General features: G+C 35.0%; 1 protein-coding gene across 2 annotated transcripts in view; it reads left to right on the plus strand.

Annotated features, from left to right (window-relative positions):
• Nucleotides 1-25009, plus strand: part of TBC1D5 (TBC1 domain family member 5) — a 538038-nt gene that overhangs the window by 438960 nt on the left and 74069 nt on the right. For both annotated transcript variants that reach the window (XM_045538232.1, XM_045538239.1), the window contains exon 17: nucleotides 10563-10648. In XM_045538232.1, coding sequence (XP_045394188.1) covers nucleotides 10563-10648 — 86 coding nt within the window. The remainder of the gene's footprint in view (nucleotides 1-10562; nucleotides 10649-25009) is intronic.

Genomic DNA, 25009 nt, shown 5'->3' on the forward strand with positions numbered 1-25009 from the left:
TTGGGTTTGTTGAGAAGACTATTCTTTTACCATGTTGAATTGTCTTGCCTCTTTTTCAAAATCAATCCTAAATAGGAGGGGTTTATTTCTGGACTCTCACTTCTGTTCCATTGATCTATATGTCTGTCTTTATGCTGGTACCACACTTCCTTGATTATTGTAGCTTTGTAGTAAGTTTTGAAATTAGGAAGTAAGAGTCCATAAATTCTGTTTATCTTTTTCAAGATCATTTTAGCTATTCTGAGTTGTTTGCATTTCCATATGAATTTTAGAATTAACTTTTCAACTTTTGCACGGTTTCTTTTTAAAAACTATTTATACAAAAAGAATTATTATTTGTATGTTGTTCTATACATTGATTTTTTTCATCCTCCATTTAACAAGTCATCTCTCTCAAGGGTGTTTTAAATGTGTGTCCACCAGGAAACAAGAGCTCTGTACTTGCACACAGAATAACTACTGGAAAAGGAATGCCCTCCAAAGATTCTCCTTTACCTAGATGGGATGATTACTTAAGATCATCTCAACCTTCTTTCTGAATCACTGTGAACTAACTGTGCAACCCTATTTCTTCTACCTGCTTCAAAGTTCCAACAAGGGGATCTTAGGCCCCCAAGTAACTAATTTGATTCTTTAGAAAATGGCCTCTTAAATCAGTTATTTCAGGCTGCCGACTAAGAAAGTTTGGCTACCTCTAAAAAAATGAGGGGTCAGTGGACAGCTCCACTTATGGAGCAGCCCTCTACAAATCTCTCTGCTATCAGCAGTGGAAACCCTCTCAGAGGAGTTAGCCCAGAAGGAGTGGGCTCTCCAGAAGTAGACAGCTACTTCACTGTAATTGAGCCTTCTCCAAACATCCTCATCCTCATCCCCCTGCTAGTCTCACTTCTCATTCATTTAGGTGAGGCACTCGATGCTATCTTGGGCAAAACTGTGCATCTAAACATACCCCACTCCTAAATGTCACTCCTATCTGTGGCTGACTGGCATTCAGCTGGTATTACAGCTATAACAGTTTTTAAAGTGTTGAAGTACTTCTATATAAGTAGGTAAAGAAATCCAGCATCAGAGGGGTTAAATCCTGCCATGATGGGGCTTTCCAGGCATTTCCTCCTGAGTCTCTATCAGTCCTGAGAGTAGCAAACCAGTTGTTTTATATTTTGACTACCACCACTGTACATTTTCATATAATAAAAGGGTTAATGTATTAATAGTACAGTGGTATCCATAAGCCTAAACCTTCCCAAGAAAGCTATTTATCTAATTTCACCTTTCAGGTTTCTGAGTAAAGGTTGCAGGCCCCCAGATGGACTGTAGACAGAATTCAGGGGATCTAAGAACTTGGATGGGAAAAATTCACATCTTTATTTTCATTAAAGCCAACAAACTACAATATCATTAGCAGTATCTGAAATATTGTCACTAATAGCAATCACAGATTTTTCATATCACATTACATACAGTTCATGAAGATATCTTGAAATACCATTTACATTCTTCAAAATTATAGTACTGATTAGACCAACCACTATATCTTGTTACTTAATGAATTAATATAAAAGCACATATCACTATGTTACAGATTTGTTCAATATTTTGATTACTGTTTTTCATTATAATTGATTTCCTTTTAACCATACATAATTTATGCAGTTTTTAAAACATTACTCTGAAAAGGAGACCAAAGTCTTCACCATAAAGCAGAATAGTTGATGGCACAAAAAAGATCAAGAAACTGTACCGTAGATATTATGTGAGCAGCTTGCAATTGGTGTGCCAGTCATTATCACTAAATGTTTGAGGGGGCTTTGGTTTTAAAGGGTGAGCTATATCAAAGATCATTGATTAAAAATAAAATATCTTACACTACTATATACAGAAATTCATCTCTGAGATCAGTGTTCTTTTTTATAATGACACCTAAAATCTAGGATAAAATAAGAAAGGCAAAAGTCTGTCTACATGGACTCTTTTCAGTCGTCATTTCTGTGGTGTAACTTGAAGAGCACTCACTCAAGAAAATGTAACTCTAACCTATGTGTTATTTATGTTTGTATTCTGATTTCTCCCTTAGAAATTTCAAAGTTCAGTATTGATCCTTGAGTATTTACTAAAAAGCATGACAAAAAGTCCAGTATAAGCAAATGGCCCTATTAAGAGTGGATTTTTATAATAAAAGAATTTTTAATTCCAAGGTGTTTTATCATTGAAATCACTCCCACAATTACATTAAAAGTGGCTGTGCAAAGGTTCCTTTTACCAGACTTCATTGTGCAGGACCTTAGCTTTTGTTTCCTTGGGAATTACAAAAGCAGGTAATGAAAGGGAAGAGAAGACAGGGAAAAGAAGATAGAGGGAAAATTTTCTCACTCCTGTAGGGTCACAGACTTATTCTTGGGGGGTCCAAAAATCCTAAAACCATTTTTAAATTACTTATATTTTGATGGTAATTTGATTAAACTATTCTAATATTTCTAAAAATAAAAATTTGCAATGATAATTTTTATATCAAAGACTTTAAGTCTGTTTCCTAAATTGGGATATTTAGGAATATTTTTTGAGATCACCTTTTTCCTTTTTTTCTCTAACTGATGAAAGTTGGGAATCACTCTTAAGAAGACAAATGGGTTTCCAAATTTCTTTAAACCATTGAATTAAGCCCCTCCACCCCACTGACATTGAAGGTAGGAAGAAGGTGAAGAGTTCAGTACTACTGAAAAGAGATAACTATCCAAAAGGAGTATTTTGAGGCCCACTAATAGTAAAGAAAATCTGTAGCCCTAAACTCCTAATTTCCATATATATAAATAGCAAATTGGGGGCGGGGGTGGGGCATGTTACTCTGGCATCTTCCTGCATGCTAAATTCAAAAATGTAAATACATTAGAAAAAGGAAAAATTTTATTTCTCTTTTGGTGTCTATTTATTGTGCGAAGCTAAAGTGGAGCATAACGCACAGGTGGTTTAAAATGCTTCTCTGCCATCTGAGATCTCGGCTTGCCAGGGTATAGATGGGGATGTCACTTTAGGGAATTGGGCTTATTCAATATGTAAAACGAGGCTGGCATGGCTTCAGAGGTTTTGTCTGTGTCTTTACCCAATTAACGATGTTTTTGCTTCCTTTTTTTTAAACTTTTTAAAATTTTCTTCTAAGTTTTAATCTGTAGATACATAGATGAGAATTATCTAAATTTTTCTGTCAGTTGCTCTAAAATTTTTATTTTCTACTATTTATGATATATATTTTCCATCAAAATACCTAGGAATTATTAGTATATAAATCAGAGGTCTTAATCCCAGTACTGAAATAATATTGTAATGTACAACCAAGTCACAAATATTTATATATATATTTTATTAAGATCTGTATTAATTGATGAATGCATTGTATCCACACATTTTGAATTTTGTAGTATTGTTAAAACAAACCAAACTAGGTTTTATTTTTCCAAATCTGATATGTTAGGAATTTATTTCATAGTATTTGAAATTAGTATTTCATAGTATCAAATTAACTCGTGGTATAGGTTGTTAGAAAAATGGTTCAGATAGGGAAGGTATGGTTCAATATATAATACCGTTCTGCATAAATATGTAGTGAAATGAGTATTGTCCTCGATCACAAATAATGTAAAAAGAAAAATCAACTCTTGGGTAAATGAAGAGAAAATAAGAGACAAAGTCTAGATTTGACAGCAATATTCAGATATCACTGATTGATATATGTGTGTGTGTATGTGGAAAAACAAAAAATTTTGTGACCCTGTAGGATTACAGTGTCTGCTTTTTTGATTCACTGTGGTACTGTGTTTATATTTAATGAAAAGGGCAGTATGTGGCAATAAGCGACAGAAATGTTGAGACCTTTTTGAACCCTCTAGCAATCACTGAATATCAGACCACAAATTTCCCCAGCTTTAATTACAGGCAAAAGAAAAGACAAAATTAGCATTTTAATATAGAAATATCTTAGGCTTTAGGAGAATTATGATAAATCTAATGTTGCCTAGTGAACCAAAGAGGGAATATTACAACAAACTGTCTCCTTAGGAATATTTGTTTAAATAAAGGCAACAATGCTTCATCCTTATCTTTTTTGGATAATTATCGCTATTTCAGGCTGTTCTTTGTTCCAAGTTTAAAATACCTTTAGTTTAAAAAAAAAAAGTAATTGGCAGTGTTTGTTTTCTATAAAACTATAAGAAGAGAAAAATTCTGTTTGCTTGGCACTAACAAGATAATTATTTTAAGGAGAGTTTTTGCTCTACCGCTCCAGTTCACTCCTGCCATGGCGTCTCTGCACTTGGATGCATTTAGGTTATCTCATTTCAGTTACAGCATATTAAACTAACTCCTCTTCCATGGCTGAGGTTTGCCCACCTGTCTCCCCTAAAACACCTGCAACATATGTTTGCATAACCCTGTAATGCTTTGCCTTTGGGGTCCTGAGAAATTCCCCCAGAGCTTTTTGCTTATAAACAGCTGAGCAATTCGTTTTTCTAATGATGGTTGCTTTTCCCCCAGCATTGAGGCAATAACATATTCACTAAAATAAGGGTCTCATTTTTCATCAAAGAGAAACATTCGACATATTTTTACAGTGCCTTTTCTCCTTCTGAGCCTTATTTTTTTTCCTTTTCTAATCTAGCATGCTATAAAAATTAAGGCTTGGTAGAAAGATATTAGGGAAAAGAAAACTAGTTCTTCATTTGTCAAATATTTTCTTTTCTTCATGACATACATTATACTGTAAATATAAAATTTTTTTTCTATTAAACAAGTGCTACAGGAACTTAGTTTAATGTAAAAATTGTGACCAGTAAACTATAAAAATGACAGTAATTTGGACATATTGCAGGAAATCACTGTGATTATTATAATCTCATAAGCTAGCAAACAAATACTGCATTAATAGCATGGTATGATTTCACACCTTTTTAAAAATTTATAAACTTATGTGCTCCTATTCTGAGAAATAAGCCTTTCTCCCTACATATGAGATCCAGCATGCATGATAATTTTTCCTATATATGTGTTTTTGCTTTAAAAAATGTAATGTTTGGCAGAATCTATCCTAAATTTATGTATGATTATCACAAGTATGAAACATCACTTTTTCAACCTATTTGTTATCAGAGATTTTAGGTTTCCAAACTGTCAAATCTGCCCTTGATTCAGGATGTGTTTGTCAGCACTTGGTGGTACCGAAAGGTAATCATAGCTTCCATTTCATTGAGTTCATATAAAGTGCCTGGCACTGTGCTGAGAGCTTAATTTTCATTTTGTCATTTATTAATAATTCTTACTACAGTTTTACAGATGAGGAAATTAGAGCTAGGCGTGTAATTAGCTCCTTACAGTTGCTCAGCTAGCAATGGGTGGAGCAAGAACCTGAGTACAAGCCTCACTGATCCCTTGCCTCACCCCCCAGGCACCTTGTGCCCTAAAGCAGATGAGCAATGTTACATTTACCCTGGTGCTTTTGTTTTCAACATACAACTTTAACTCTACTTTAACTCTTACTGCTCTCTTAATAAATGAGGACAGCTATCACTGGAATTGCTGTTCTTTTGCTCTTCTCAGTTCTGCAGGTGTTTATAAATAGCCAACCCTTTGAAAATATTGTGCCGTTCAAAGCCAGATGAGTACCTCCAACCTTTTTCCTTCTGGAGTCTCTATATGATGATTCAAAAGGAGATACCATCTTCAAGTGAACACCAGGAGTTAGGGGATCAATCCAGAAGGCAATATTTGTAATGACCTTTGTTGGTCGAGCTCGATTTCACAGGCTCAGAACAAGGAAAATTGTCATGTACTATCTTGTAGTTATTTGTGCTTCTTGTAGCTGAATTAGCATTTAAATATTTTTATACTACCATAACAAAGTTGAGTTTGAACTTAAAATACTGAAATGTGGCCATAGGGGTAATAAGGAGTGGCCGGGGGAGGAGGGTTGTATGCTGATGTACAGTCTTCCATTATAGAGTGTGGCCCAAGGGGGTTGTTCAAAATCCAGCTCATACTCATTCTGGGACAGAGTGTTTGTTTTGCCTGAAATTGCAGTACAGAGCAGATTACTAGCATAGAATATAGACCTCAGAAGTGAAGAAAGTTAACTGTAACTGAGAGATTAGATAGATTTCAGTTTTATCTCTTATATTGATCGGTGTCATTTAAGCACTATTTGTAAATTGATTTTGTGATTGTGCTAAATTAACAAAAGCATTTGTAAAGTCAGAAGCACAGCCTAGGTTTCATTTAGTTTTGTTTTGTTTTTCCGTATAGTTTCCTCTAGGACACTTGTTTCTACCACTGTCATATCTGCTTCTGTATGTCTCTGTGTCCATAAGACTTTTAAAATGCCTCCCAAAACTCCAGCCTGTCCATGCCATGGGTGGGATTTTCAGCATTCTTCTTATATTGCCGTAAAATAAAATGTTGAAGAGGAAGCTTTAAATAGAGTTTCAACAACTTTAACAGAAAAGAGTTGCATGATACTTGGGACGTTAACTAGCTGAAATCTTACGAAAGACTTATTTTAAGCCCATCCTGGTTGGTCTGGGAAAGGCGTGGTAAATCCAAGGTGGACTGAATTTGTGATTTCTGCATCTTTGTGTGTAGTTACATAGACTTCCCAGGACATGGAATATAGTTGGTATTCTTCCATACACAGAGTTAAGATATAATTACCGTTTTCTTATCTTTCTCCCAAAGGAAAATTCACCAAAACAAAAACATTTTATAAAAATATAAATTGGTTTGGAAACAGTCATAGTAGTTGAAGTCCTAACTGTGTGAAAATGAGTTTAAAATACAGTCATGTGCCAAATAACAATGTTTGGATCAACTGTGGAGCACCTATATGATGGTGGTCCCATAGGATTATACTACTATATTTTTGCTGTACCTTCATGTGTTTAAATAGGTTTGGGTACACAAATACCATTGTGTTACAGTTGCTTACAGTATTCAGTATGGTAACATGATGTACAGGTTTGTAGCCTAAAAGCAATAGGCTATACCATACAGCCTACGTGTGTAGTGGGCTTACCCAACTAAGTTTGTGTAAGATCTCTATTATGTTTGCACGACTATGAAATCGTCTAAAGACACATTTCTCAGAATATATCCCCATCATTAACACGACTGTAATTACTAATTGTTCCAATATAGATGAAGATGTAATATTAAAGTGTTGACATAACATGTTCTACACAATGAGAAATTATAGTTGTCATGGGGTCTGGTTTTACATATGTAGAATTCTAGTGGCTCTTATATTTTAGAGAAAATTCCAGATCTTTAGAGATTAGAAATCAGAAAGAATCATTACATTTTTACAAGTTTTATTTGGAAAAAATCTTTTAAAATGAGAAGAGAAAGTATATCTACTTTTAAAATGTTTCAGTTGCATAAAGTTAGAATTTGACTCATTTAAATTCATCCCCCCCGAGGAAACCATTGATATCATTTTGGTATATAGTCATAGTTGTCTATACATTTACCTATTTATATACATTTGTATGTGTATTTTTAACAATGATTTGAACCTATTATTTAGTTTTGATTTGTTTTTTGTTTGTGTGAGAAGGTATTCCAAAATTTCTTAACTTTTTAAAACCTATTCAGAAGAGAAAAAAACTAACTTAATTGAAAGAGAAGAATTATAGGTAAATTGAAGAGCTTCTAGTACTGAATCAATGTATAAAAGTATTTGTACCCTTTTTATTGTTCCTGTCTAAATGCTGATTTTTATAGCCATGCAATGGTTTGCATATGTCAGACATTTAGTTCTGTGCTATCCAGTACAGTAGCCACTAGCCACATGTGGCTATTTAGCACTTGAAGTGTGGCTAGTCCAAATTGAGGTGTGCTATAAGTGTAAAATACATACAGGATTTCAGAGACTTTGTACAAAAGAAAGAATGTGAAGTATCTCATTGATAATTTTTTATATTGATTACATGTTAAAATGGTAATGTTTTGGATATGCTGAATTAAGTAAAATTATTATTACATTTAATTTCACCTGTTTTCTTTTTCTTTTCTTTTTTTTAATGTGGCTGCTAGAAAATTTCAAATGACAAATGAAGTTTGCATTTTGACTCACATTTCTGTTGGATAGTACTAGTCTAGGTCATCTATATGTCTGCATATTTATGTTTTAGAAACAGCATCATCTCCTCAATGTAAAACCCTACTGAATAACTTTGAACCATAACCTCTGATTTTATTTTCTTAACATTTCAAATGCTGTTTTTCAACGTTATGTTTTGATTCCTTTTTGTTTGTTTCCAGGGCAGTGGTACTTTAAACTACCTCTCTCTTTGATACCAGTATAAGTCTCCTAGGAATTTAAATAAGCCTCAGTGAAAGCAATACTTGAGCCTCACTTATATGTTCAAGTTAGATCATTATTCCTAATAATGGCTTTAAGTGCTTAGATAGATCAGCACTGCGTGTCTTGAATTGCTTGTCATTTCTTTATAAAGATGTTTCAAGAAATTGTTCCATGTGATCTTTTCTTTCATTATTTTCTAGCAAAAAGTAACATAATCCTTTATTAGTTTGTTGGAAGTCAGAGAAGAAAAGCCTTTTATATTAGCAAAAACAAAATGTATTTCCAGGTACTGAGAATAAAGTGCAAAATTAGTCATGAGTGATAGTCCTGCAAAAGTTAGTTTTTAAAATAAATCATGAATGCACTGTCAATCTGCCAGTGGCTTTAACCTCTATTTTATTTTCCCATTATACTTGGGTCCAGGTTGTCATCAGCTACTATGAGGAAACCTATGTAATTCCTGGAGAGAGAAAAGTTGCAGTGTTAGACTTAATAGTATGGTAGTCATGGAAGCATCAGTTATCTTCATCAAGGCAATTCAGATTTGATTATTGTAGAACTGTGTTGAATACCAAACCAGTGGAGTAGTAGCTGGAGCTAAATCAAGGGATTGTCATTTTTGTCAGATGATTAGGGCTGGCTTGGAAGAGATATGATAGGGTTGAGCTGTGTAAATATTCTCTTTTCAGCAGAAAAAGAAAAGGTCCATCATGGCCTTTAAGATGCAGCTTGTTAGCTTGATGAATTTCAAACTATTTAACCTTAGCAATTATATCCCCTGCCTCCCTTATGCCTACATGCGTGTGTATCAGTGCCTTGGGGTTATGTCTCCATGGATTGATATCTAAGCATATTGGTAATTTTCTATTAAGATAAAACACAGCTTTCCTGTGTCTAGATATATCTCTCAAAGGATGGTGCGTGTCCTTGTTCAAATTATTAACTTGAATTATATGCTCAGGTAAATATTAGAACATATTTATTTGTAAGCTTTCAAAAAACATTTTTAATGGAAAGTACATGTAATGTAACATTTTAGAGATGATGGTATTCTTTTAAGTTATGCTTATAAATATGTTAGGTCATTATAAAGTAGAAGTATATTTGTTTAATTTTTATTTGCCTATGAGGGACTTGATACATTTAAATAATAGCAACACGTTTAAGTAGATACACCCAAAGTAACGATTCAAGAACATTTCTGCAATGTTTATACATAATATTAAATCCCAGAAAGGGCAGTGTTATTGCTGCTTTTATGAAAATAGGCATTGGTCAGTTTGCTTTTGTATTGTAATGTTTATCCTACTAATATTTCCACTACCTGGCATATTTTGGACACTTATTAAATTCATGAATAAGGGTAGATGACATAGAAATTGCTACCTTTAAAAGAATTGCTGAATTCTGAAAGAACTCATTTTTAGGAGAAGAAAGACTCAGTGTGCCATCTAGTGGATGTATTTTAGAATTCTGCTCATAAAAAACATGGTGATTTTAACTCTTCCTTCCAAATGCAGTCATCTTGACCCCTTGTATCTCTCAGCCCTTTAGCATAGTTTGTGCTTGTGTTACATTTCATATGGTTTTTCAGTTTTGTTATAATTGTATCTCACTTTATTTTGGAAAGTTATATTTGAAAGTTATATTCTGAAATCATCAAAAATAAATCTAGGCCAGGCATCGTGGCTCATGCCTATAATCCCAGCACTTTGAGAGGCCAAGGTGGGAGAATTCTTTGAAAGCCAGGAGTTCGAGACCAGCCTGGGAAACATGGTGATACCCTATTTCTATAAAATAAATTTTTAAAAAAATTAGCTGAGCGTGGTGGCATGAACCTGTACTCCTTGCTACTCAGGAGGCTAAGGCAGGAGGATCACTTGAGCCCAGGAGTTCGAGGCTACAGTGAGCTATGATTGAGCCACTGCACTCCAGCGTAGGGTGGCAGAGTGAGACCTCATCTCAAAAAAATAAATAGGTAAATAAATAACTGTAAAGACAGGAATAAATCTATGTGAACCATGAGACAGGTAAAAATAAAATATATTAAAATAATTTTAATGCTTAATCAAGGAAGAACCTAAAACAAAATCCAAGCACACTAATTATTAAACTATATGTATTCTTTTCTGAAGGAATATAAAAATGATCATTTCTGTCATTTAATGTATAATTTAAATAGCTTTATACATTTTAATTTATTGCTTTGTTTTTCCTTTAGAGAAATCCAAGACCAGTGACTTATCAATTCCACCCAAATTTAGATTATTACAAAGCAAGGGGAGCAGACCTCATGAATAAAAGCCGGTAAGTCCCCATTCTCTGATGGTAGTTATAAATCACAAAGATGGTCTTAGAGGTCATCAGGAAATTTTACACATTGCTGAAAATAATCTTCTAGATTTTAGCATATCAGTGGCTAATATACATAATGGGTCTTTGTTAAATAAATTATCGAAATGTTTTTAAAGGCCAAAGAAAATGGTATATATTGATGTCAGCAATAAGATGAAAAATTAAATAAATATAAGAGTACTTGTTACAGTTTGAAGTTAGGCAACTTCATTTTTCTAACACTAATAAACCTGAATAAATTGTGCCTACTTGTATAATCTCTTTCTAGATTTTTGCTGTTGATTGAAAAGAGGCAGTTCTATAATATATTTTTAAATTATTTCAGTAACAAAATTAAAATTGAGTTTCCCAGCTGTCTTTAGAACTACACAATAAGCTTATAAATGCATCTTGTGTGTGCATTTGTGATTGCATACATAGAAATTTTAAGGGTCACTGTAGGAATAAAAAAATTAAAATCCTACTTTTAAAAGAAATTAACATTGGCATAAAGGGTTGATGAACAGTTTTGTTCTTTCATAATACTATATTTGGATGTCTCAAGAGTTAACTTGTCAAACCAGAACCATTTCAAATTAGAATGTAATTTCAAAGTTTACTCTGGAAGACAAAAATGTTAGTAATGATAAATGCTGCCAAGTTGTCCGAATTTTCTTCCTTAAGCATTTTGCCTATCTGCTAGCTTTTCTTCAGTAGAATTCCAACAGCCTAAATATACATTTACAGAGTACATATACACAATGTGTTCTGCTGTTACTGGAGAGTTAAAAATAAATTATAATTCCTGCTGCATAGGAACTCATAGTCTAGGGATAGGAAGAAGTTTACAACAAAGTAGCTAAATTTAAACTTGAATTTAAAGTTTAAATTTAACTTTGAACCCTGTCTTGGTGTAATGTTATTATAAAATTACCCATCTTTGATTGAAATCTGTCCCATGGTTTGATATACTATATAATTAGGAGACCAGTTCCGTAGCCCATGAGACTTCTCTGAAGCTCTTTTCTCTTTGTTCATTTCATGTTTGTCTCGTTACACAAATAAAAGCTATTCCCTACAGTCACTTGTTCATTTAATTCAACAAATTTTTATTGAGTGCTAAACTCTGATTATTTTAGTTACTAGAGATGCCCAGTGAACAAACAAGAGCAAAACCCCTGCCCTCAGGAATCCTACTGTCTAATCACTAGTAATTCCTCCCCATTATGTCAAGTATTTAGTTTTGGTATGTTTAAAAGAACGTAGTATTATTAGGTTCTTTTTTTACACAAGAAAGAACAGAAGTGCCTTCTCTCCCCTTCTCCCTGCCCCACCAGATTATTTTTCACACAATAGCCAAAGAAATCTCAATTTATAACAGACCATATCACACCTCCACTTAAACCCCTCCAGAAGCTTCCTGTTGTCATTGATAATTTAGTCTTCTTCCTGTGGCCCTTTCCTCTCTCTTTGACCTTATCTCCTTTTACTCTCCCCTTCTCTTTACTTCTCTACAGCTTAATTGACCCTCTCTGTTTCTTGCTCTTGCTTGGGGCCTTTGCCCCTGAGTCTTCCCTCCTGCTAGAGAACTTGTACTCCGTCTTTCCATGCCTCTTCATGATTTAGGGCTCAGCCCAAATATCACCTCAGAGAGACCACTCTTCACCTCCCTGCCTGTCTTCTCCCCTATTCACTCTATCCCATCATCACTAACTGAAGTTATATGATTCATTTATGTATTTATCATCTGTCTCCCCAACTTCTCTACTAAAATCTAAACCCCTAAGGGCAGGCACTTTGTCTTATTCACCACTTCATGGCAGCTATGACAATGCGTGGTATAGGGAAGGCATCCAAGGTATATTTGTTGTATTTATTTATTTTATTTTATTTTTTTTTTACATTTTCAGCATCTTTTTTTCCCCAAAGGAAATGTACTGAACCTTTCCTTTCTCCCCTTCATGGTTTTATTTTCTTCTATATAGCCTTCACTTCCTGTGTTTTTTTTTCACAAAATGTTTCTGTTTTACATAATTCTGTGTAAGCACATTGAGATTCTTATGCAAAGTATTGTTTGATGATTGGGAGGAAGGTTTTTCATCATCTCTTTTGCAATTTCAAAGCTTAAAATTGAAATTGAACTAATGAAATGTAGTATGTGAAATAGAAGACATAACACACCAGTGTGCAAGAAAAGAGTTAATAGATGTCGCTGGATAACTTATACCCTTACCACACACCAAAATAAATTCCAAAGTGTACTCAAACAAGCAAGCATGGAAAAAAATACGAGTGCCTATCTGACCAATAGTTATGTGAGAACTTTTTAATGTTTTATTTATTTATTTTTAATTGACAAATAATTGTGTGAAGACTTTTTAACCTTAACAGTAATGGAAGAAATCACAAAGGGAACAACTGGTAGATTTTGCTGTACAACAAATATTTTTAAGTAGATATGTCAAAAATAAAAATCAAAAGGTAAATAGAAAATTACAAAAATATTTATAGTGGATGTAACTGACAAATTGTAAAGTCATTAATGTATACAGAACCTCCATAGTTCAATAATAAACACAAGGTCTTGTCTCAGTGGCCATTCCATCTCATGCCATGTTCTGCTGAAATCTCCTTTTCTTCTCTAAATGTTGTAATACCCCCGCCTCAGGCTTCTTTCTTTTCTATCGATAACTCATTCTTTAGAGGATCTCAGCCCAGTTCATGGCTTTACATACTTGTCTATAGCTGAATGGTCCATAATTTATGTCTTCAGTTTTACCCCTTCCCTTGAACTCCAGACTTACATAGCCCACTACATACTAAATATTTCCTCTTGGATGTCCCATATGCATCTCAAATTTAATACTTTGCAAACTGAACTCTTGATTCTACCTCTACACTCACAAACCAGTTGTCCCCCTCAGTGTTTCTTCATCACAAGAAATACTGGACTTGTTTCTCCTACACTCCAACCGTTTTCCTTTCCTGATTTTAATCTGTATCCTTTCACTGTAATATACTGTAACCATGAGTATAATAGCTTCTCTGAGTTCTGTGAGTCCTTCCAGTAAATCATCAAGCCTGATTGGTAGCCTGAGGACCCCTTATAGTAGAGACTAAGAGTAGGCAAAGATTTATTACACAGGAAACCAAAATCACTAGAAAAGATAGATTAAATGAACATTATCAAAATTAAATTTTTTCCGTTCATCAAAAGACATCATTAAGAAAATGAACAGGCAAGCCATCACACACTGGAGAGTACTATTTGTAATACATATATCTGACAAAGACTCCTATCCAGAATATATAAAGAATTCTTACAAGTCAAGAAAAAGACCAAATAGGCAAAATGCTTGAACAGACACATCACAAAAAAAGATATAAAAATCATCTATGGTCTATGAAAAGATGCTGAACATCGTAGTCATCAGGAAAATGCAAATTAAAACTACAATGAGATATCATTTCACACCACCTAGAATGGTGTCTTTATAAGAGACTGTCAATAGAAAATGATGGCAAGAATGTGGAATGATTAGAACCCTCATATATATGAGTGGAAAAAGGTATAATTACTTTGATATGAGTGGAAAAAGGTATAATTACTTTGTAAAACAGTTCAGTAATTTCTTATGAAATTAAGCATACATCTACCCTATAAGACATCAGTTTAATTTCTTTTTTTCTTTTTTTCTTTTTTTTTTGTTGAGACAGAGTCTCGCTCTGTTGCCCAGGCTAGAGTGCTGTGGCATCAGCCTAGCTCACAGCAACCCCAAACTCCTGGGTTCAAGCAATCCTCCTGCCTCGGCCTCCCGAGTAGCTGGGACTACAGGCAAGCGCCACCATGCCCAGCTAATTTTTTCTGTATTTTTCTATATTTTTAGCTGTCCATATAATTTCTTTCTATTTTTAGTAGATACGGCGTCTCGCTCTTGCTCAGGCTAGTCTCGAACTCCTGAGTTCAAACGATCCGCCCGCCTCCAGCCTCCCAGAGTGCTAGGATTACAGGCCAGTTTAATTTCTAATGTCTATCCAAGAAAAATAAAAACATCTGCAAACAACAAAACACCTCCACAGGAATGTTATAACAGCCTTATTCATAGTTCCCCAAATCTGGAAATAACCCAATATCCATCAACAAGAGACGAGATAAACAAATTATGGTATGTTCAAATAATGGAATACTACTCAACAATCTAAAGTAATGTACTACAGTTGGCTCTTGGGATACACAGAGGAGATATGCAATAACATGGAAGAATCTCAAAAACATTATGACTAAAGAAAGGTATTAATAGACACAAAAGAATGCATACTGAATGGTTCCATTTATGTGAAGCTCAAGAACAAGAAACTAAAGTGGTGATAGAAATGAGAGAGTAGCTGCCTCAGGATGAGGAGTTGGAACTGACTATAAAGGGACAGGAAGGAATTCTGGGGTAAAAGAAATGTTCCAGGTACGTTATTTGGGAGGGCGGTTACACAGGTACACACAACTGTCAAAACTCATCAGACTGAACACTTAAGATCTATAAAGTATGTGCAAATTATACCTAAATTTTTTTTACACAAGGAAAAAGGTCTGTACTAGATAGGATATAGTGTTACCAATTTATCTAAATTGGTTAACAACCATCTTTGATAGAGCGGAAAAAGCACTTCAGATATAAATGTGTTTATAGCACAAATGCTTAGTTATTTGAACATAAAAATATCACAAAATTGCATTTATATAGCCATCAGTGTCCTTTGAAATTCTGATCAGCCAATTAACTACTAATACTGATAACAATGGACTCCCTGGCTTCATGGCTTGGGGAACATTATTAGCATATTATTTCTTTACCATAATTTAGCAATAAAATATCTTTGAAAAAAATGCAGTCCTTATGTAAGTAAATACAATAAAGCCTAATTTTAAAAATCTTACTGACCACATAAAATGAAAATTTTCCAGGAGAATCTTGTAATGCCTTTTAGGTTTCAAACCAGTATTTATTATTCAGTAACTAAACTAAATATTTATTGAATACTATAAACAGTACTAGGTAATGTGCTAGGCCCTGGAGATACGAAGATTCTAAGACCCAGAGCTTGACGTCAAGGATGTTCAGACTCATGTAAGATATTAGTCTTTGGCATATAATTTATTTTATAGTGGAAGCTAAAAAGCATTCATTCGTTTCACAAATATTTGAATTTCTTCTCTGTACCAGGTACTGAGAAAACAGCAATGAAAAAGATGGATGTGGTTCCTCTTCTCACAGAGCTCAGATTCTAGTATAAGATTACAATTGTGAAAAGAATATTTGTGCCTCCTGGGAACCCAGACTTTTCCAGGACATTCTAGTTAGACCAGGCCCTGAGAGAAGCACTCTCAAGCTGAGGCAGATCCTGATCCCTAGGAGAGATGGGGAATTATTAGCCACTAGGATTCTTGGGGTAAGAATGGATCCTTTCACTCCGTAGAAACATGGAGTCCAGCTGAGTAATGTGGATACATCTTCAGTGTCTGGGAACCCTCCTTATTAGAATCTTCTTTCCCTGGAGCCTGGCTTCCTCTTATATCCCATGCAAGGGTCCTGGAGGAGGGCTTCTACACAGGACCTATCTGCCAGAATTATTAATATAATTCTGGAATCTGTCATCCTCAGTATCGATTAAGTTCTTTAAATTCTGTCAGCGGGCAGAGGAAACCTGGAAAGATTAGCACAGAGAATGTTATTGCTGATCTGCTGAGTGAGAGATCAGAGAACTAAGCTTGGTTTTTTTCTGTCTCTATTAAGGCCTAATTTAATCAAATGAAATACTTAATTTTGGTTATATGAAATTGCTTAAGCAAGTTAAAAGACCTATAGTTGTGGGTGCTATAAAAATGCACTGACAGGTAAAGTGAAACATGCTCTTGAGGCTCTACTGACAGCTCAGCTACCATTTATTTCCTCACCTCTGCGTAGGAGAAAGAATTACCCATTTTGAAAAATTGTGTTATTTTCAAAACAGAAAATCCATGAATGTTCTGGAATAAAGAAGATAAGCGATTCTACTGTTAATATAGGAGATTGTAGACTTTAAAAAATAAGAAATTTTGTTCTTTGACTACTCAATTGGGCATTTCAGTGGTCACAGATTCTTAAGTAAATTATTAATAGATGGGTCTTTCTGAAGACCAGTCACAATTTAAACGTACTGTTTTTTTTTTTATAGCAGCAATTTCTGGTTATTTAAGGACAAAATTGGAGCAAGATTTGAATGTTAAATTGTCATTCTGAGCTCAAAAGTTGAATGAATGAGAAAATGTCAATTCCCATTTTTAAAAAGAAATGTGCAAGTAAGTGAAATCAGAGCACAGTGAATATTATCCACACATGTAATGGAAAATCTACCACTAAAATACCTAGGCACTTGCTTTTAAAGACTTAATTATAGCAATCCGTGCTGAAGCAGAGAAGAGAAATCAGGCTTCTTGATTTTTAGAGTTATTCTTATCCATGAAATCACATGTCATCTTTGCATCTTCGTTCCTTATTTGGATTTGCAACACAAGAAGGCCACTGCCATAGATGTAGCAGGTATTAGCCCCCTGCTTTCCAGGTGTCTGCCTGTCTCTTGTCTAACCTCTGCTTCCTGATCCCTTCTGAGGGTTTCCCCTGTGAGCATATATATCCCCTCTGGATCATCTTCACTTCCCCTCTTGCTAATCAGTGACAGGCCCAATACAACTCTTTAATAGCCTCCAAACAGCTTAGAAAGTAGTAGCAAGACCAATTATGGCTGAAGGATCCAGCCTAGTTAAAGCATTTTAGGCCTTAGGTAGCTAAACAGGGACTTTATCAGTGGTTTCACAGCTACAGTGGTTTTTGATCAAAGATAAAGAACTGGACCATGATGAACAAATCTCTATGGAATAATATGGTGGTTATAAGGCCTACATATAGAGACGGAAGAACTCTGGCAGGATTATCAATTTTGTTTCAATTTATACTCCCGCAGTTGGTGACTTAGGGGACCTAAGCACTTTCACCAGTGCTGACTCCATGATGTTTGATTTGCTCTAGGAAAGGTGAAAATGGTACTTCATTGTTGTTTTAATTTTCATTTCTTTGACTAATTATGAGTTTGTACTGCCTTTTAAATGTTTATTTGCTGTTTGCAGTTCTTCTTTCATTGAGTGTCTACAAGACAAATGCAGAGTTTACATTATAGTACAAGAAAGAAACAATAAAAATACCCTGCAATAAATTTTTTAAAAACTAAAAATACCATTTAAGGAAGTGAAAATTGGTATGAAAAACACAAAAACAATTACAAAGCAAAGTAAAGGAACAGAGAATAAAAGGGTCCATTATTTTTGGTAGAGTACTCAAAGTGAGTTTCTCTGAAAAAATGGTATTTGAACAGGTACTGAATAGTGGGTGTGCCGCATGGATTCTTGGGGAAGAACATTCCAGGTATGTGGAAAAGCAAGGACAGAGCTGCTGAAGTGGGAACATGTTTCTGTGCTTGAGGAATAGCAAGCAGGCCAGTATGGCTGGAACCCAGTGAACAACAGGGGAGAGAAGTGTTAGCAAATGAGGTTGGAGAAATAGTAGGAGGCTAGGTCATATAGGGGCTGCCTTGCAGGCCATTGAAAAAGCTTTGTATTTCATCCTAAATTAAGTGTTTTGGGAATTCACTCAAGGGCTCTGAGCAGTGGAGTGATGTCGTCTGACTTACGTTAATCTGGCTGCTGTGTGGAAAAGGGTGTATAAGGAGGAGAGTTCAGAGTTAGGAAACTAGCCACAAGATGAGCAATAATATAGTGACTTGGAATTAGCAGTACAAAAAGAGAAAAGTGAAATATTTCAGGATACATTTTGAAAAGGATTTGCTGATGGACTTGATGTGTGATGCAAGAGAAAAAGAGGAGTCAAGGGCAAGCCCTAAGGAACTGATGAACCTTAGTACTTCAGGCACGGCTCGTTTTATTGTGTTTTACAGATGTTGTGTTTTTTTACATATTGAAGGTTTGTGGCAACCCTGCATCCAGCAAGTCTATCGGCGCCATTTTTCCTACACCATGTGCTCACTTTCATCTCTTTGTCACATTTTGGTAATTCTCCCCATATTTTCTTTATTGTTGTTATTCTTCTTATATCTGTTATGGTGATCTGTGATCAGTGACTAAAGTGAGTGCTGTGGCGTCAGCCTAGCTCACAGCAACCTCGAACTCCTGAGCTCAAGCAATCCTCCTGCCTCAGCCTCCCAAGTAGCTGGGACTACAGGCATGTGCCACCACACCTGGCTAATTTTTTCTATGTATATTTTTAGTTTTCCAGCTAATTTCTTTCTATTTTTAGTAGAGACAGGTCTCACTCTTGCTCAGGCTGGTCTCAAACTCCTGAGCTCAAATGATCCACCTGTCTTGACTTCCCAGAGTGCTAGGATTATAGGCATGAGCCACTGCACCCGGCCAATCAGTGACCTTTGATGTTAATATTGTAATGGTTTTGGGTCACCACGAACCACATCATATAAAGAAGGCAAATTTAATTGGTAGATGTTGTGTGTGTTCTGACTGCTCCACCAACCAGCTATTTTATGTCTCCCTCTCCTTAGGCTTCCCTATTCCCAGAGACACAACAATGTTGAAATTAGGCCAATTAATAACCGTTTAGTGGCTTCTAAGTGTCCAAGTGAAATGAAGAGCCGCACATCTCTCATTTTAAGTAAAAAGCTAGAAATGATGAAGCTTAGTGAAGAAGGCTTGTCAAAAGCCAAGATAGTCCAAAAGCTAGGATTCTTTTTCTTTTTTTAAAGATATGGGGTCTCACTGTATTTCCCAGGCTGGTCACAAACTCCTGACCTCAAGCGAGCCTCCCACCTCAGCCTCTGAGTAGCTGGGACTACAGGCGGGAACCACCATGCTCAGCAAAAGCTAGGACTTGTGCACCAAACAGCGAAGTTGTTAATGCAAAGGAAAATTTCTTGGAGGAAATTAAAAGTGCTCCACTGAACATATCAATAATAAGAAAGTGAAGCAGCATTTTTGGCTGATATAAAGAAAGTTTGAGTGATCTGGATAGAAGACCAAACCCCCCACAACATTCCGTTAAGCTAAAATGGAGCAATAATCCAGAGTAAGCCCTAACTTTCTTCAATTCTGTGAAGGCTGAGTGAGGAAGCTGCAGAAGAGAAGTTTGAAGCTAGCAGAGATTGGTTCATGAGGTTTAAGGAAAGAAGTCATCTCTAGAATATCAGAGAGCAAGGTGAAGCAACAAGTGCTGGAGAAGCTGCAGCAAGTCATCCAGAAGCTCTAGCTAAGATAATTGAGAAAGGTGGCTACACTAAACAACAGATTGTCAGTGTGGACAAAACAGCCTTCTGTTTGAAGAAGATGCCACGTAAGACTTTCATAGAGAGAAGTCGGTATCTGGTTTCAAAGGACAGGCTGACTCTCTTGTTAGGGGCTAATGCAGTTGGTGACTTTAAGTTGAAGCCAGTGCTCATTTCCCATTCTGAAAATCCTAGGATCCTTAAGAATTGTGCTAAATCAACTCTGCCTTTTCTCTGTAAATGGAACCACAAAGCCTAGATGACAGCACATCTATTTATAACATGGTTTACTGAATATTTTAAGCCCACTGTTGAGACCTACTGATCAAAAAAAAAAAAAAAGATTACTTTCAAAATATTACTGCTCATCGATAATGTACCTGGTCACCCAAAAGCTCTGATAGAGATATACAAGGAGATTAATGTTGTTTTCCTGGCAGCTAACACAACATCCTTTCTGCAGCCCTTGGATCAAGGAGTAATTTTGACTTTCAAGTCTTATTATTGGAGAAATATATTTCATAAGGCTATAACTGCCATGGCTAGTGATTCCTCTGGTGGATCCGGGCAAAGTAAATTGAAAGCCTTCTAGAAAGGATTCACCATTCTAGATACCATTAAGAACATTCATGATTCATGGAAGGAGGTCAAAATATCAATATTAACAGAAGTTTGGAAGAAGTTGATTCTAACCCTCACGGATGACTTTGAGGAGTTCAAGGCTTCAGTGGAGGAAGTAACTGCAAATGGGGTAGAAATCGCAAGAGAAGTGGAATAAGAGGTGGAAATTGAAGATATGACTGAAATGCTGTGATCTCATTATAAAACTGTAATGTATGAGGACTTGCTTATTATGGATGAGCTAAAAGAGTGGTTTTTTGAGGTGGAATTTAATCCTGGTGAAGATGCTATAAACATTGTTGAAATGACAACAAATTTAAAATATTAAATAAGGTGACAAAGCAGCAGTAGGATTTGAGAGGATTGACTCCAATTTTGAAAGAAGTTCTACTATGGGTAAAATGATACCTAATAGCATTTCATGCTACAGAGAAATCTTTCATGAAAGGAAGAGTCCATTGAGGTGGCAAACCCCATTGTTGTCTTACTCTAAGAAATTGCCACAGCCACACCCCAATCTTCACAGCCATCAACTTCAAGGCAAGACCCTCCACCAGCAAAAAGACTGCTACTCCCCAAGGCTCAGGTCATCATTAGCAATTTTTAGCACTAAAGTATTTTATAATTTTTAGACATAATGCTGTTGCACACTTAATAGGCTACAGTATAGAGTAGACATAATTTTATATGCACTGGAAAACCCACAAATTTGTGTGACTTGGTTTTTTTTTTTTTGCAGTATTCACTTTATTGACATAGTCTGGAACCGAACCCACAATGTCTCTGAGGTATGCCTGTCCACACTCTCAGGTGTTCTCTCTCAGTGGAGTGCTTAATTCTCCTAGCAAGATGTGTCACAACACATGTGGTCAAACTGATACAGTGTGGCCCAGGGCCCAGGTATACAAAGATATTCTTATCAGGCAGGATATTCCAAAGGCTTAGAGGTTATCTCCTGGGAATCAGTCAAGGGCGAATCCTGAACACCTTTGGAACATACTGGATTTGGGCTGCACAAGTGTTCTGGGTTAACCGTTTATAGTCAAGGATGTTCTCTTGTTTTCTTCTAGAAGCTCTGTGGTTCTAGCATTTGTGCTTAAATCTGTGATCTGCAGATTAATTTGTGTGTGTGGAATGAGGTAAAGGTTAGGGTTCATCTTTCTCTGTATAAATATCCAGCTGTTCAGCATCACTGTTAAAACGTCTTTCCTTTCCCCATTGAATTACATGGGATGCTTGGTTGAAAATCGGTTGACCACATATGTGAGTCCATTGCTGGACTCTCTCCTTTTAATAACATGCTGGCTTAATTATGTAGCTTTCTAGCAACTCTTGGTTTTAGGTAGGCTAACATCTCCCACTTTGTTCTTTTTCATTATTAATATTTTGGCTATTCTGGGTCCTTTGCATTTCCATATAAATTTTATAATATACTTGCCAATTTTTATAAAAATTGTTGGGATTTTGATTGGAATTCTATTGAATCTATCAATTTGTAAAAAACTGATGCCTAAAGATTATTGAATTATCTAATCCACGAACATGGATTATCTCTTTATTCAATTAGGTCTTCAACTTCTCAGTAGTGTTTTATAGTTTTTAATAGGGGTCTTGCATATTTTTTTTTAATTTGAAGAAAATAAATTTCTCTGTTTTTCTAACCTGTTCTTCTAACATGTTTCTTTCTGTGCCTGCATTTGTAAAATGTAACTGTTTACTTTTATGGACTCAAATGTTTCTTTATATTTTATTGGCTTTTGTGCCCCTACCTTAAAACCATAATAGTTAATTCTAGATGTATGTTTTATTGCAGCTGTTTTTTTTAATTGTGAAGATATATAGGGAAATAGATAGGCAAATATAGATATATGAAGAGAGAGAAGTCTATCTAATGATTTTATGCACCATGATTAATACATAATTGGTTATTATTTGTTATGTTAGTTTAACCAGTATTATAAATTGTGTTTAGAACCAATTAGGTAAGCCCCACAGTCTAGCTTATGTTCACCACTAACTAGTGCCAACCCTTTTATTCCTAAAAAACATTACTCCTTTTGCTTTGCTTGATATTGACAAAAATTTACCTGCTACACGTAAAAGAATTATAGTCTTTATAGCTGAAAGGAAACATGTTTTCCTTGAAACTCAGACTCCTAAGGAATAAGTAATAAGCTAAATTTTATCATTTAGTTTTAATAAAGACCTATAAAGTCTAGAATTCCTTGAGTGGAAGTGGATTCATTTTCTAAGATAACAAGCCTTACAATATGGCACTCAAATTAAAATTAGATTTAGATGTCCTTCATTGAAGTAAATTTGATATACTCAACTTCAAAGTTACAGAATTAAGGACACTGGAAACCAATTCATTTTATAGAATTCCAAGCCTTCAGCTTATAGAATTTTTAAGTAGAAGTTCATGTTGCATATTAGCTTAGATGTTAGAATCATCTTGAAAAGTATTATGTTGCAACTCTGATGACTTTTAAATTCCCAAATAGATTAATATCTATAAGTATGGAATAATTATTAATAAATATTAGCCATAGTCCAATCAGAGTAGGTCATTAGTGATAGGAATATACAGGGATGCAAAGAGAATATTTATCCCCAAACTGAAGATATATAAACATAGATATATATTTAGAAGCATCGATTTACTTTTCCCAAGTACTCTTTGCACTTAAAATAATTTTAAAATACATTAAATATTTTTTATGGTAGAAAAAAGTATAGGTAGAATGATATGAGAAAATGATAGAAAAAAAGGGAGACTGATAGAAAAGGGAAGAGGATAGAGAAAACAGATGTTGGAAGGAAGACAAAGAGGAGAAAGAAGGGGCAGAAGTAACAAAATAGAAACTGAGGGTGGAAATAAGAAAAATATGGCAAATAAGTAGTCCCATAAGTTTGGAGATGGGGTTTGTCCAACATTCCTCAAGGTCCTAGACTAGTGTACAGGCCTCTTATTTGGTCTATCATCTAAATGATACAATGAATGTAACAACAGATGATATTTGGCACCACAGAGAATAGACTTGTGGAGTTTGAAAGGAGCTTTCATATAATACTATGTCTCAGCCATGCGAGGACTAGGAAGCCTGTGTGTCTAAAGATGATTTTCCAATCCCTTCTTGTACAGTTCCAAGAGCACGTACTATTGTAAGTGGAGCTTGTTCCATCACTAGATAGGACTTCCTATGTCAGAGCTTTTTAAACTCTTTTCTGTAACTTTTTTAACTCATCTCATTTCTTAAAGCCACAACAAAAGAGAGCTGCTTTCCCTCATGGCAGCCCTCACAATATTGGAGGACTTGCTTCCAGTTTTTTTCAGCCATTCTTGGGTGAGGCAAAGTCATAACATGTAACCAAAATGTTTGTACCCTCCTAATATCCTGAAATAAATAAATAAATAAATAAAATTTTTTAAAAAATAGTTTTCAGCTTCCACGCTATTCCATACCATTTTTTAAACACAACTCAATTCTCTTAGAAATTAACGCATCACCAAAAGCTGACTGCCATAGTTGTACAGTTTCTCCTGCAGTGTGGACACTCATCTAATATTAGTGCAGCCCAAGAATCTTAATTTTCCTCAGTATCATCACTGTGGATGAATGTTAGCCTTCTCAACCAAACCAAAACATTAATGTTTGGGAGTTTGATTTTTCTTAGATTTGAACTCATGTTAATCTGTGCCTTCTTGTTTTATATGTAATGTACAATTATAAAAAGTTTTAAAATAATTGCATGAGCTTTATTTATTTTTGTTAAATTTTATCTGTTTAATTTATCTCTCATGCTAACCTATTGAGATTATTTTAAATTTTGATTCTTTTTTCAGTCTTTTTGTTTTTGCTTTTATTACTATTTTTAATTGACACATAATAATGGTACATCTATGTGGGTTACCATGTGCTATTTCAATACATGTATATAATATGTAATATCAAGTCAGAGTAATTAGCATGTCCATCACCTCAAACATTTATCATTACTTTGTGCTGAGGACATTCAAAAAATTTTTATTGTTTTTATCTGTTTCTGCAGCCTTTGGTCTGAAATTCAATAATCACGTATTCTATTGCTTCAAGTCGCAAAGTTGTAGAATTTTCTATATAAAAGAGACCTAAATTATCATAAAATTCAGCCCCCTTGTTTTAGGGGTAAGGAACCTTAAGTCCAGACAGGGTAAATAACTCTCACGTACTTACACAACTCATCAACAGAAGATTATGACCTAAAAAATGGAATAGTGTGCAAATCTGTGAACAAAGTCTGAGACAAACATAATCACCAGGAGCACTTGGTGGGCGCTAGAATGTTGAACAATACACTTGGGGTATAATTGTTCAGCTATAACTGAACATGCATTATCCTCTGTTATAGCCA

This window comes from Lemur catta, chromosome 1 (genome assembly GCF_020740605.2).
Source record: "Lemur catta isolate mLemCat1 chromosome 1, mLemCat1.pri, whole genome shotgun sequence".
Lineage (NCBI taxonomy): Eukaryota > Metazoa > Chordata > Mammalia > Primates > Lemuridae > Lemur > Lemur catta.